At 41.5% G+C, this 14,348-nt stretch overlaps 1 protein-coding gene across 4 annotated transcripts in view; it reads left to right on the forward strand.

Annotated features, from left to right (window-relative positions):
• USP13 (ubiquitin specific peptidase 13) overlaps positions 1-14,348 on the forward strand; it is a 50,377-nt gene that overhangs the window by 11,645 nt on the left and 24,384 nt on the right. For all 4 annotated transcript variants that reach the window (XR_005563717.1, XM_039381858.1, XM_039381859.1 and 1 more), the window contains exons 3-6: positions 2,347-2,407; positions 11,990-12,111; positions 12,521-12,663; positions 12,864-13,048. Coding sequence is in view for 3 of the 4 variants with exons in the window: in XM_039381858.1 (XP_039237792.1) it covers positions 2,347-2,407; positions 11,990-12,111; positions 12,521-12,663; positions 12,864-13,048 (511 nt within the window). In the remaining variant the exon portion in view is untranslated. The remainder of the gene's footprint in view (positions 1-2,346; positions 2,408-11,989; positions 12,112-12,520; positions 12,664-12,863; positions 13,049-14,348) is intronic.

The following is a 14,348-nucleotide window of genomic DNA, read 5'->3' on the forward strand; positions in this document are numbered from 1 at the left end:
TTTCAGTGAGGCTGCTATTCTTGCCTGTGGTTCCCTTGGCATCATCCTTGTAGAATGCACTGCATTGCTGCAGAAATCCCAGTTTGCTTCCGAAGATGTTTGGATTCATCAGTTGGGAATCTTGTCACAGTTCAATTAGAAAATAAGGGTCACATCTTCAGCCTGTTGGCTTAAGTAGAGCTGGGGTATCTGCCAGTGGCAGATCAGCACCAGAGGCAGCTGCTGAATCATCAGAAATGTGCACAAGGTGCAAGTTGTGGAGCACCCTCTGGTAAAATTTTTAGCTAAATAAAGAAAATTCTTTTTTTTTTTCCCCCGCAGAATTTCAGTTTTCAGAATTTCTCAGTCAGCCACTTTCCTGTAGTGTATGACTTGAATACAGTTGACTGGGTACTATTCGGTTCCAGGCACAGCTTTAGCTTGGTGCTGTAGTGATACCTCAGCCCTGTTGAAAACACTAGGAGAGAAGCATGAAGGTTCCTGGATGTTATTCAGGGATGGCAGTGTTATAAAAAATGTGACATTGGTGCAGTTCGAGGGAATGCAGAACAGGCTGTGCTGTTGCCTTGTCCAAGAAGCATCACAAATGGAATTTAATGCCACTGCTGATGCCTCCTGTGCCCTCCCATTCGCTGGGTGTGTTACATCTGTTAGAAATCAAAGTGATTTTGTGAGTGGGGAGTGTTTTCAGTGATCTCTGACACGTGGAGAAACAAGGTAAAACTGTCAGGTTGTGGGTTTTTCAGGAGTATTGGGCATCTGCAATTCCAATGTGTTCAGCAGTTTGGAAAATCAAACTGAAATAATTTCCAGCCTGAATTAAATATAAACACTCCATGTGAATTCTTTCTCTTTGAAATATCTAATCTTAATGACTTTCACAATACCCTACTTGGTGACATAAGAATTCAGTTGGAGCTTCCTAGTATTGCAAACAACAATCCTTGGGGTATGTTTAATTTATTCATAATATATTTGTAATTGTTGTTTCTTGCTGCTACTCTTTTAAAAGAGATTTGGATTCCTGGCTACTTGCTTTCCACTTGTTAAATTCCAGTAGTATTAAGGAAAGAAAGGTTCTGCTTGTTATTTTCACTTGATTGAAGAATTTTTTTTATTTTTATTTTAAATGCTGCAGTTGCAACGCTGACTCTTTTTCCCTAGGGCTTTTATATGTGGATAATGGATTCTGTTCTTAAATGCAGCCAAGGGGCGTTTGTTGGCATCTGCTCTTTCTAAGAATGGAAAATTTTCCTATGATGTATAAGACCTCACTGATGATTCAAGCAATTTGCTCAGGCCAAAGCTTTATTTACGTGGTGAAGGGAACCACCCAAAATATGTGACCCTTTTGCCTGTGAAGGAGCAGAGGTGAACATGAACCTTCCCTAGGCTGACAGGTTCTTGGCTGGTTTCTCTCCACCTGTTGTATCCCAGTATTATTATTAAAAAAAAAAAAAAAGTTGCCTGACAACCCTGCCAGTTACACTAACATTACACACTACATAATGCATCATGTTGGCATCACATAGCCACAGAGGCTTATTTGATGTAATTTGATTTATTTAATGGTGCCATTTAATAAACAGCGTAAGAAGCAAGTGCATTGACTTAGACATTTCCTCAGCTACTACTGTTTTCCATAGTAGTTTGAAGTATACTGAACTGCAAAAGTAGTGGTTGAAACTGAATCTCACTTGGAAGTTGCTGTTCTCTGCTGTGGAGCTTGAATTAAAAAAAATACAATAAAATCCCAATAAACAATTGCTTGGGTGTTGTCAAGTTTCCTCCATACATAAAGAAAACATGGTGGTAATTTGGATTCATCTTGATGGAAGCAGACATGGATCCTGATGAAAAGAGCATTTTTTTTCTGGGAAGAAGAAAATTAAGTGAACTAATGCATTACATCGAAGTGGTCCTACTGGAATTGGTTATGAAGGGTTGAGTCTGTTGTGTGCCTTTTCTTCTCCCTGTAATTCAACTTCAGTCATTAGGAAATACTGTTGGAGATCTAGTGGTGAGAGGTTTGAGAGGTGCTGGATGTAACTGTGTTGGTGCCAGGACAGCAGTCTGACCATGAGACACCCTCTGCTTAATTACTCCAGAGACAAGAGTGAAGGATTCAGGTGGAGCTTCCTCAGTCCATGAGAGTGGTGGGCAATGATGAGCTGAGTCCCAGTGCCTGATGTGAATGAAGAGAATTTAAATTCTTGCTCATCGAGGACTGTGATTTGATAGAAGGACCGTGAGCAGACAGATGTGTGTCAGAAATGGTGAGGGGGTGGGCTGATTTACTGTTGTCTTACTTGATGGATTTTTAATTGTTTCTTTCTCTCTTTCCAGAAGGTACCAGGAGCATCTGGTGGAGCTTTACCAAAAAGGAGGAATGCTAAGCTATTTTTAGGTATTGTGAACAGCTGCTTCCACACAGTCCTTTTCTGACCCTGTCTCTCTGTGTACTTGGGTTCTGTCCACCATTGTGTCTGCCTTTGGGGCTCCTTGTGGGTTTTCTTTTTCTGTTGTTTGGTTTTTAACTTCTGGTACCTGTTTTTAAAGTTTATCCAGACAAATAAGTAATTCTTAGCAATTTTGGTGCATATTGAGAGATGTGTGTATATATACATGAAACACTTTAACCTGAAATAGGCCCTCAGCTATTCTCAAACAGCCTAGGCTCTGATAACATTTTTTGACTGATTCGGTCCATTCTCTCTCTTTGTGATTTCCACAAAGCACCCTTTTATTAAAATGTTTATCTATACTTAATGTTTAGATATATCAGGGCCTCAGTGTGGCACAGTTCTGCTCAGCAGCTGGTCATAGGAAGGTTTGATGCCATTTTAAAATTGTTACACAGGTAAATGTTCTTAAGTGATGTCATGGTCTCTCCTGTAATGAATAGAACTGTACAAGCATCTCTAATTCTGCTACATCCACATCTATATCCCCTTGCTTCATGGAAAGCAGTTTTCTTACCGTGTGCATATAATCCAAAATCCATTTATTCAGATTACCCAGAAAACCTGAGGGCCTCATAAATATGGATGAGGAGAACATGATGCAAAGCCTATATTCTCTCTTCTCCTACCTTTTGTGGTATTTCTCCAATTCATGTATTATTTATTCTCTCTGTATTAATAGTGAAAAGTGAATTTTTCTTCAGGTAATGCAGAGGTTAAATGTTTTCTTTACAATTGCCAGCTCTTATGGCTAAAGGGAAACAATAGCATGACCTTCTTTTGGAGTTGCTTTGATCTGTGGAATGTGTCCCTAAGAGGCCTCTGCAGATTGTGATCGATTAAATTGTTTTTGTTAATGTCTGGAGTAAGTCTTACAAGGACTAAGGAAGAAAAAGGTCTGAAGATGAGTCATAAAGAAATTAAACTTCTTTTGTAGGAAAAGACTGTTACATCACAGATGCTGGTCTAAATGCCATTTACTGCCAGTCTACATTGAAAATAATGATTGCCACTGAATGCTTATAAAAGAATTGGTTCAGAAACAAAGCTGACTGCAATGCAGCAATGGTTGTACAGTCTTAGCAATATAAATGTAAACATGAAGTACAAAAGTATGGTCAGCATCTATTCTTGCTGATCTTCTGCATACATTTGGAGGAGGCTCCTGTTGCTGGGCTGTGCCAGCACACAGGGTACTGGCATAGTCTCTGATGTGCCATATTGAAGTCCTTAAATTCCATCCTTGCACATGAGCATTTTGTTCCCACTAAGTAGATCTGGTACAGCAGTTCCAGGTGCTCCAAGTCCCAGGGAACTTCTGAAGGCAGTGCGGTTTCACTGGGTGGATTTAGCACATGGAACTATCACCATTTAATCCAGTACTTCTGGAATCTAATGCGCTTTTGAAAATTTATCTCATTTAGTCAGTTCTACTTCAGTCCCTGATGACTGGGAGTAAAATGGTATCAACTCTCTGCTCTGATCCTGGAGATAGTACTTCCATGCATCCAAATGCTTTGTATCCACTTCTTTGGCTCAGCAGATTTTACTGGCCATGCTTAAAGTAAAGAACAAAGAATTACTGCTCTACTTGCTCATAGCTGAGGAAACAAAAAACACAGAGAGATCAGCTGATTTGATGATTTTACATGTGACAGCAGCAGAGGTGGTTAGCAAAATTTGGCATCTTATCTCTTAATCCAACATCTATTTCATTGGTTCAGAGCTGCTGGACTTCTCATCTGAACAGGTTGTTTTAGTTCTGTCTTTCTCATTGTGTCCTTGGGCACCTGTCACAGAAAGGTTGGGGTTGGAAGGGACCTCTGTAGATCATCTAGTTCAATCCCCTGCTAGAGCAGCTTGCACATGATCCAGTCCAGGGGTGTTTTTAATATCTCCAGAGAAGGACACTCCACAGCCTCTCTGGGCAACCTGTTCTAGTGCTTTGTCACCCTCAAAGTAAAGTTTTTTCTCATATTCAGATGGAACTTCCTGTGTTTCAGTTTGTGCCTGTTGTACCTTGTCCTGTCACTGGGTACCACTGAAGAGAATCTGGCCCCATCCTCTTGACGTTAAGATAATTGTATATGTTAATAAGATCCCCTCTCAGTCTCTTTTCCAGGCTGAACAGGTCCAGCCCTCTCAGCTTTTACTCATAAAAGAGATACTTCACCCTCCTAATCATCTTTGTAACCCTCCAGTGGACCCTCTCCAGTAGTTCCTTGTCTTTCTTGGACTGGGAAGCCCAGAACTGGACACAGTGCTCCAGATGCTGCCTCACCAGGGCAGAGTAGAGGGGGAGGATGATCTCCCTGCACCTGCTGGCCACACTCTTCTTAATGTCCCCCAGGACTGGCCTTCCCCATTGCCTTCTTAGAGGACACAAGGGCACGTTGCTGGCTCATGGTTAACTTGTCCTGTGGCAGAGGTTTACACCAAACTGGCTGCTACCAGCCCAGGTGTGTAACCTGCCATCTGGGGCTCACCCTGTCAGACAAAAAACAGACAATGATCAGGGGGTCACTAACATTCCTAGGTGTTCCTAACATTCCTAGGTTTCCAGGTGTCTTTGAATAATTCCCTGAAGGCCCAGAGATTTAAGCTTTGTGTACAAAGTCAATCCAGTTTGGGCATTTGTTACATTGCTTGTTGTAATCCTCTTTGATGTAAAACTATTAAAGATACTAAACCCTTTCCAATCTCCTTAGTATTAGGAAAACATCTTTTGGGTGTTCTGATTACTTTCTAGCACTGCTGCTATCTAGTAAATGCCATAGAAATACAGACTGGTTGGGTCAGTCAGCTGGAAGATTTATCTTTCCCAAAACATGAGAAGGTTCATAGGAAAGTGTTTGTGCACATGCACTGCCTTAGGTTTGGGGCACGTTTTGGTTTGGTTTTCTTTTGGAGAAGGTTGGAGAGTGTTGGTTGTGAGTGTTCTATGTAAGCAGGAAGCATAACAGCATTGTTTATTGAAATGTATGGACTGCCTTTAACCTGGCTGGTTTAGGTGTTGCTGGACAGTGTGGACATGATAACTTCAGCTCAGGCCATGCAACCTTTCAGGGGATTTGGGGTGATATTTAAAGCAGACTGTCAGGATGCATGGAATAGTATCCTCACTGCATTGTTATCTAGGCGAGCAAGTTTGGAGGTATTTTGTGCTTGTCAATATGTGTGGGTATATAAAACTAAGTTTTAGATCCTGTCTGTAAAATGGAAATAAATTAATTTATGGGACAAGGTAGTAGCTCCCCATGACTTCACAAGGCTCTCAGATTAGAAGTAGCTGCAACCTTCTGTTTAAACCAGAAGGTAAATGGTAAATATGATGCCAGTTTGGGAGAAGGAAGACATGGTGGGACCAGGAAAAGTATAATCTCTAAATTTAATTTTCATATTAGCCCATAGAGAGTGGTATAAATACAACAGAACAGAACCATTGTGGATTTTCTGAAGTTTTTATTCAAAGTCCAGAGTACTCTGGAACTATGTGTAATAGTCCCCATACATATTCATTGACTTATGTGTGAATGAGAAAACCTCAATTAGTAGGATGTACTACGATCTTCCATACAAGCTCTTGGTCAAAAGGGGTATGAAATAAGAGGGAAGATTCTTGTACTGAAGGGATTGGAGGCACAGTTCTTACCATAGAGTTACCAGCAGAGCCCCCCTGGACTTGTTACTCTCAGGAGTTATCAGCAGAGTCCTTCATAATATCCTAATTATAAAGAATTAATGTGATCATAAACGGTCTGGAAAGGGATTGAAAGATAAGGAAATGGAGTTTGCTGGTTGATTTAAAATTATCTAAGAGACTAAATCTAGAGTGACTTTTAGTGTGTTTCTGAGTAATGAAACAACAGATGAAGTAAATGTTGAAAAATGCAAAGAAAACGAAGTTCTTTAACTGTGTGTGCCCAGGGATGAGGTCGAAGTTACTTGTTGCTGTTCAGAGAGGTGGTTCTGAGAGAGAGATGGGGTGAATGGTTCTCTAAAATGTCAGCTTGGTTGTGAAAGAGTCAAGTGGAACATCAGTAGAGGAACATATTTTGTTCTCTACAATTTTGCTTTATAAATAGGAAGTGAACTTCTCTTTTGAAGAGAGAAACTTCATCTGCACACAGTATCTCCCCCTGCTTCTCTTTCCCCAAAATCAACCAGAAAACACACACACACCCCCTACCCACCCCGGGTAGATATCTGGAAGCTAGGAGGTGTGCATTGAGGGAGGAATCACCACATTTTTGCCTTGTTCTGGTACTCACTTCCTGACATCTTTTGGTCCATGCTGAGCCTGGACCCTGGGCTAAACAGAGCTGGCACAGTGGCTGTCATAAAACTTGTCTGTAGACAGATGTCCTCTCCCAGATCAGTTACCAGAGCATTATCTACCAGTGCAGCAAGTTGTTGGAGCTCTGTTTTGAGCAAAGTCAGGGCTAACTTAGACAGACCATCAATTAAAAGTGTTTTGAAGTCCTCAGATGAACAGCTCTGTCAGCAGATCTGTGGGGGCTGCTGGTGAGAAGAGTGTCAGTGAGGAGTGGTATCCGTGACACACAGCTGGTCTCAGAAGGTCTCGGAAAGGAAGACAAAACTTCCACTTGGAGAGCCTGGGAGAACTTGTAAACTTGCTGAGCTTTTCCTGGATGGCACCTGCCTCATGGCTACTAAGTGTAAAGACCATTCCTAAGAGTGGCTGTACTGGATCTGACCACAGCCTCACTTAGTTCTTCCAGGCCAGGAGCAGAACCCTGTTTTCAGTGAGGATGTTTTTGTTTGGTGAGCTTCTGAAGAGGACTTTTACCATGAGTGGTGTAAATTTATATTTATGTAAGTAAGCGTGTATCTATGAGTGAAAAGCTGTGATGCAGGAGAATTTGAGCATTTCCTGACAATATTTTGACAGTTTAGCCCAGTAAAGTTGTACATACTCCCAAGCAGTGGTAGTGGAACGGATTAGACCAAGAGCGACCCTGTTGTTTTCTGGCTTTGCCACTAATCTTGAATTAAGTATAGAATGGTGAGCAGATACCTTACACTAATTGAGTCTTAATGGTTTGCTGGTTTAGTTAAAACTGTGAAAATTAAGCTAGATTAACACAGGCTTATGCTGCTATCAAAATAGTTGAGAATTTGAGTTTTGGTGATTTAGTTTTGCTTGTTTAACATGTGACTGTGCCGGAAATACAAGGGGTGATGTCTAACCTAGCAGAACAGCCTACTAATGCTTTGGAGATGTAGAGAGCAATTTGAATGCTATTTTATAAGTAGTGAATCATCCAAATGATCCTAGTAGGAAGTTTTACTTTTCTTTTTTCTGCAAAGGAAAATGTTATGACTGTAAAGTGATTTTTTTTTTAAATTTTTTCTTTTTTATAGTTCATCTGATGAGGTCAGGGTTTTGAATGTGCCCGAAGATAAATGAACTGAAAAGCTTATATTTTGCAAAGTGCTGCTGCTGCAATTCACTATTATTTAGAGGCTTCAGGAAGAAATTATTTGGATTGAAGACTCAAGCCTCCACTTCCAAGTCCATGCAAATTTGTTCATTGCTTTCAGTGAGAACAGGATCAAGCCCAGATTCCCAAGATGTCTTTCTCGGGTTTCAAAATTAGTTGTAGCCTCGCTAGTCGACATCCTCACTCAATTTTCATGTTTGTATTCCCTTTCACACACACACAGACACATCCATTTGCGCAGGAAATCCTGTTTGGGGGTCCTGTCTGGAGTCTCCTTATGCCACTATTATTAGTGCAGTCAGTTGGTAACTTGTCTAAATCTGATCTGGGCACATCCACTCCTTTTCTTCCCCTCTGCTGGGTTGGTTTACATTACAGTACTCTGTCTTCCAGCTGCTGTTTTCAGTCAGCTCAGCTGCAATGCTTTTCTCACCGTCACTAAGTGATGCCTCTGAGGTGGAGTAAATTTACTCTACTGACCACTTGCCCAAAATAACAACGTCAGTTGAGCCTCTGTTTTAACATGTCTGTTACTCTGCTTTGCCTGTCGTCCTGGCCTCCCAGCACAACATTTATGACCTATGGATACTTTGTTTTAGTGGCTGCAATGTTTAACTGGGACTCTTAGTCCACTGGAAGGGAAATAATGGCATGTGGACAATGACCATCAAGCTGTCACTCTTTGAATAATTCCAGACTGGTGGGTTCTCTTGTGGCTAAGTCCTAAAACTGAGTAAAGCTTTTTTTTTTGCCCAGAGGTGCTCTCACAGTGCATCTTAGAAGAACATCTTTGTCCAAGAAACAGCTTTGGATGAAATATAGTTCTTGAAACTTCATGGTTTTCAGTGCCTTCAGAGTAATTTTTAATCAAATATGCTCCATTTGCAAGTAGATTTCATGCTGCTCCTCTTTCCTATAATTAAGTTACTCTTACTCCTCTCTCAAATTCTGCACTAGTTTGAAACTGCCTGCAGACTGCACGTGATGCCCAATGGCTTCAGGGTAAACCTCTGCCCTCATTTAGTGTGGGCTCCATTGCCTTCGAAAGTAACAGGCATCTGTTTTTATTATATCTATCCTCATTCTTTCTCAACCATGTTGGCCCTTGCACAGGCACAGAAAATTTAATGCAGGTAGAAATTTCTACTGAACTTTACAACTATGGCTCTCAGCACACACAAACCAAGATTTAAAAATATGAGTAGTGATTTGGGGGTTTCCAGCTAAAATCCTTTAGAGGTCTCCCTGACAGTCAGCCAAAGGGATTAGCTTATATGGTCATCTGCTGTATCAAGAGATTTCAGTCAGTGACCTTAGAAGTCCTTTCCACTCTCATGTAGTGGGGTCTGGACCCTGAGAAACTGTCTTCAGACTGATAATTACCAGAAAGCACTGGCAGTCCCTTTTAATTCCTAGTCAGAGGGAGTAGGTGTGTGGGTGGAAGTGTACCAGCTTTACATGGTCACCTTCAAAAGCCAGTTAAATCCTCATCGTGTTTCCTGGGACTGTTACGAAGCTGTATGTCTCCTTCTTTAAAACAAGGCATGTGATGCTGCCAAACTGGAGTGTCAGACATCCAGAGTTCCATGCTGATGGGACACTGTTTTCTGCTTTTTTGCTAATGTGAATGGTATGAAGCCTGAGAAGGTAAAAAGGAACTTTCCCTCCCTACCCGTTGCACGCAGAAGGCTGATGCTCCCAAGCATGTGAAGTCCTTCGGTGGCAGCAGATGATTGCTAATAGGATACTCAGTCTTTCATCCCTGGATCACTGGTTCAAATGCAGGTCAGGTCAGCAGCAGTAAAGTCTCTGCTCCCTGGCTGTCGTGAGATGAGCTGCAGTGCAGTGCCTGAATTTTGAACACAGGCAACAGTGCCGGTGCTGTTTCTATACAGCAGATTGTAAATAATATAAACTCAGTGTCAGTATCTCAAGGAAATGAAGATACCGGCAGGTCCTACACATGTCCGCAGATCCCAGCAGTGAGCTGGCGCCAGGTTCCCTCTGGTGGCTGAGACAGTGTGTGACCACAGCCCTGGAAGAGGCATTTGCTGCCTCCAAACCTGGCTGAACACACACTGAGTTTTTATCCTCTGTCCTGTTTAGGAGATGGTCAGTACTTTTAGTTTTGCTATGCTGGCCACCACCAAATTTCTGGGCATTATGTGAAAATTCTCTGTGATGTGTTGCCATGTGTATCATGGGCTTGGAGATACTAATTTTCTTTGCTTCATAGAGCGAAAGAGCAGCTACAGATTGCATCTGTGGAGATTGGCTCATTTATCAGACACAGGGCTCTAATACAACCTGGGAAAGAACCCTGGAGTAAAGTGAGATTTCTGGTCATCTCTATTATGCTTCAGTAAGAGAAGGGCTAATTATGAAAATAGTGTGATTTGGAGAATTAGTAAAGAATTAATATTTTCTGTATAAATGTCATGCTTTCAGCATGAGAGAAAGTTCTTGCTTTTGTGTCTGTATTGAGCTGATGAGAAGGGGCTTTTGTTGATTGCTGCTGAGAGAGAGAGAGGTCATGCTGCTGGAAGTCACTGACAGGGGGTGTTGTCACCCCTCAGGACTGGCTGGTGCAGCAGGTGAGCCAAGAATCGATGTTCCTCTCAAGAGGTCAAGTTAAAATATCTTTTGATACTCATTTTATCATTAGAGTTGTTCAGTCTGTTACTACCCTCTGGGTAAATAGAGAGCTTAATTTTCTGTGTCTGGCTTTTGTCATTCTCACTTCTCTCAAACATACAGTTGAGATTTCAGGCATTCCCAGGGGTGCAGTGGTCGCTGCCAATGCTCGTTTAGTATTGAGGAATTCATCAAGCATATGCATGTACTTGGAATGAAAGTAAGAACCAGCTTTGGCTACCACTGATGCGTCTCATTTTTGGTTGAGCTTTATTCTGTCAGTGACTGTCTGATACATCAGAATACAGATGGGAGAAGGATCTAGAAGATCCCATCATTGCCTGGCATATTCTTGCAATTGAATTTTGTGAAATGTCTGACACAATGTGTACATGTTTGGTCTAAACTTTTTCATTTGTCCTGGAAAGAACTGAGCAAGATTTTTAACTCAGTCTTGTCACTATGAGATAATTATGTTAACTAATAATTATATTTTTTCATGAAGATAGAGATACAAACACTATGTATTTAGTTCCCTCCAGGCTTTTCTCTGGGTCCACGTATTTCTGGACAAACATTGTAGCTGATGTTGCATGATCAAAGTTCATATTTAAGCAAAAAAATAATTCTTACAGTGGAAGAATGTACACAAACACTGTGAAAGGCTTGATCTTCAAAAGAAAGCTTTAGTAGTTATCATCATGGCTAGGCTTCGCGAACGAAGATTTGGGAAGGCTCTATCCACATTTGCTGCAGGCACGCTGGTTTAGTAGTTAATGCATGCTTTTTAAACTAATAGTTACAGTGGTTAAGGAGTTGAGAGGGATAGTTAGTGTAACTGTACTTGCTGTAGCTATTTGAGACCGTGGATAAGATGCAGGAATACTTCCAGACAGGGACATCTTCATGGCAGGAAAGGACACAGGTTCAAGATGGATGGAGGCCATAGCACGTTTCAGCCAGGTCTGTGATCTGGGAAATATGGGGTGCTCTTTTTATTTATGCTCTGCAATTTGGGCATGTGTAGTGTGCCCTGGTCTCATATTGTATAGCATTTCAAGATCCTGGGTAAAAGGCATAGCAGTATTACACCCTGATTTTTGTCCAAAATGAGCAGAATTCTGTTAGCTGCTTTGCAGAATGTGATGTCTGCAACAGGGCGGTGGTTGGAGAGGAGACAAATCAATCATGTCTGTGACTGGGGATGACATTAAGTGGAAGTTTTGGTCCTCAGTACGTCCTCATGCAGGATGGTCAGATTTCAGTTCAGACCAGGATTTCACAAACATTTCTAGCCAGAAGAAACTACTGACAGTGTCAACATGCAGGCTGATGCCAGGCAAGCAGTGCTTATAGTGGTACCCCTGCCACAGTTTCGGAACCTTGATGGCAGGACAGTCTCCTAACGTTCCCCATCTTGTTTTCCAGATCTAGAGACAAACAGTGATCTCAACAGTGAGGACTTTGAATATGAAGATGAAGCAAAACTTGTTATATTTCCTGATCACTATGAAATCTCATTACCCAATATAGAAGAGTTACCAGCACTGGTCAGTGAGTGTGTGAAAGTGGCCATAGGAATTTCTCTGTTTCTGTTTTTACCGAGATGGTGCTTTGTTTTCTTATGTGTGGTGCTTGTTTGGACATAAAGATCTTTCTTAACCAGCTGTGATAGAGTGTCAGTCATTTTTATAAGTTGTCTTTATTTCTTGGATTTCCTTTACCTCCTGTATTTCTTCCGTTGTGGTGCCAGCTTGCCCTGGGAAAGCTCACATAGTACATGTGCTTACCCTCCTGCTAAAATAACAACAGTGCTCTAAAAGATTAGATGCATATTTGAGTGTATAAATAGTCTTACTGATAACCAGTTCTGTGTGTGGTTAGCAATAGGCTGAATGCCAAGTTCTGTCCAGTCACTGAACCGTGTTAGGTTTTGATTGACATACATTTGTCTTCCAGGTGACGATAGCTTGTGACGCGCTCCTCAGTGCAAAATCACCCTACAGGAAGCAGGAATCTGACTCCTGGGAAGAAGAGCTACAGGCATCTAAACACGCCAAAACACTTGTACAGTTAGACAATGGTGTTAGGATTCCCCCCAGGTGAGGGTGATAAGGTTTGTTCCTTGTTGGCTCTCGAATTCAGTCCAGGGTAACTGAACCAAAGCCAGGAACTCAGCCCACAATTCCCTTGCATGACTCCAAGCTGGATGTGTGGGTTGGTTTGACCTGCCATGATGGGAAAAACGGGACTGGTTCCTGCCTTACGTATTTCTGTTGTTTCTTCCTGTTTCCTCCTGCAGTGGTTGGAAATGCTCAAAGTGTGACCTGCGGGAGAATCTGTGGCTGAACCTGACAGATGGTTCTGTGCTGTGTGGGAAGTGGTTCTTCGATGGCAGTGGGGGCAACGGGCACGCCATGGAGCACTACAAGGAGACGGGTTATCCCCTGGCAGTGAAGTTGGGAACCATCACTCCTGATGGAGCAGGTCTGTGGCATGTTCTGACATGTAGTATCTGTTGTGCATGAGGCTAAAAGTGTATATCTGTTACCAAGTGGGTTTGTGCTTCTAGTGCAAACGTTTGAGAGTGTGATATGAAAGAAAATCCTGTAAGTCTGTGAATCTTGGGGTTGGTGGGAACATCACACACTCCATTCAGAGAAAGCCCATACCTGTTTTATCTGCTCTTCTTTTCCTGTTTTATATTTTGTGAAAATATATTTTTTTTAATTTGTGTAATAGTAGACTTATGATAGAAGAATGGTATTATTTTGAAACAACAGAGTCTGGAGAAACAGTATTAGAAACAGTTTTTAGTTCTGCTACATTTGCTAGGGCAATGGTTCAAACTTCTGTAACAAAGAAACAAAAACAGGGTAATGAGTTTTTAAATTCAGAAAAGTCTGCTTGTAACAGCATGTTTGGGGTTTTTTAATTATACATGGAAACTGCTCTTTTTCCTTATTGAACAAAATGTTGCTGAAACAGTCTAATGAATGCTCATCTTCACGGGGCTGCTGAGATGCTCAATTGTAAAATGCCTCATGATCTTGAGAGAGGAAAAAAAGCTATAGTTTTATCCTTGTCTGCGTATTCTCCAAGTGTGATGTTCTGCAGTGTTGCTGCAGAGGGGATTATGGCATGTGAGGATTAGTTGGAATAAAAATGTGAGAAGCTGAAAAAATCATAAGGAAAGAGATCTTTTGCTGCAGCTGTATGGAGAAGTAAAAATGGAAGAACACATAGCATGATTATATTTTGGTTTTAGTCCTCATGACTACAGGGATGAAAAATAGCTCTTTAGAGCAACCCCTTTTTTTAAGAAGCATCAGTTGAGAGTTTTTCTGAGTTTTATTCAGTGCCAGGGAAAGGAGACTGTAGTCAGATTCAACCAGCTGTACCAGAGAAATATTAAGCAAAATTCATTCTTTTATCTCCCAGGTGGAATATTATTTCCTTGCATGAGCCTGGTCTTGGATGATTTGTATCCAAATCTCAGTTATTGAGGGTGTTTAGGATTTGCCCAGCTGTAGGTTTCAACTGCATCTACAAAAGAAACAGGGTATTCTTTAGTGGTTTTTTCAGGTTTTTTTTTTTTCTCCTCTTTTCTTTCTCATCTTTAGCAGCAATACTTGTTTCCTTATGGCTGCTGTCCTTGTGCTTCCCACTGATCAGCTACTTCCTCTTATGTGGCCTTTGGGATAACAAAGGACAGGCTGTCATCCTTCCCTCTGAATGAGGGGCACCAGCTGTTCTCCACAGACCTTTGTTCTTCTGGGTGATATTT

This window comes from Pipra filicauda, unplaced genomic scaffold (genome assembly GCF_003945595.2).
Source record: "Pipra filicauda isolate LSUMZ 115617 unplaced genomic scaffold, ASM394559v2 scaffold242_size1167801_pilon, whole genome shotgun sequence".
Classification (NCBI taxonomy): Eukaryota; Metazoa; Chordata; class Aves; order Passeriformes; family Pipridae; genus Pipra; species Pipra filicauda.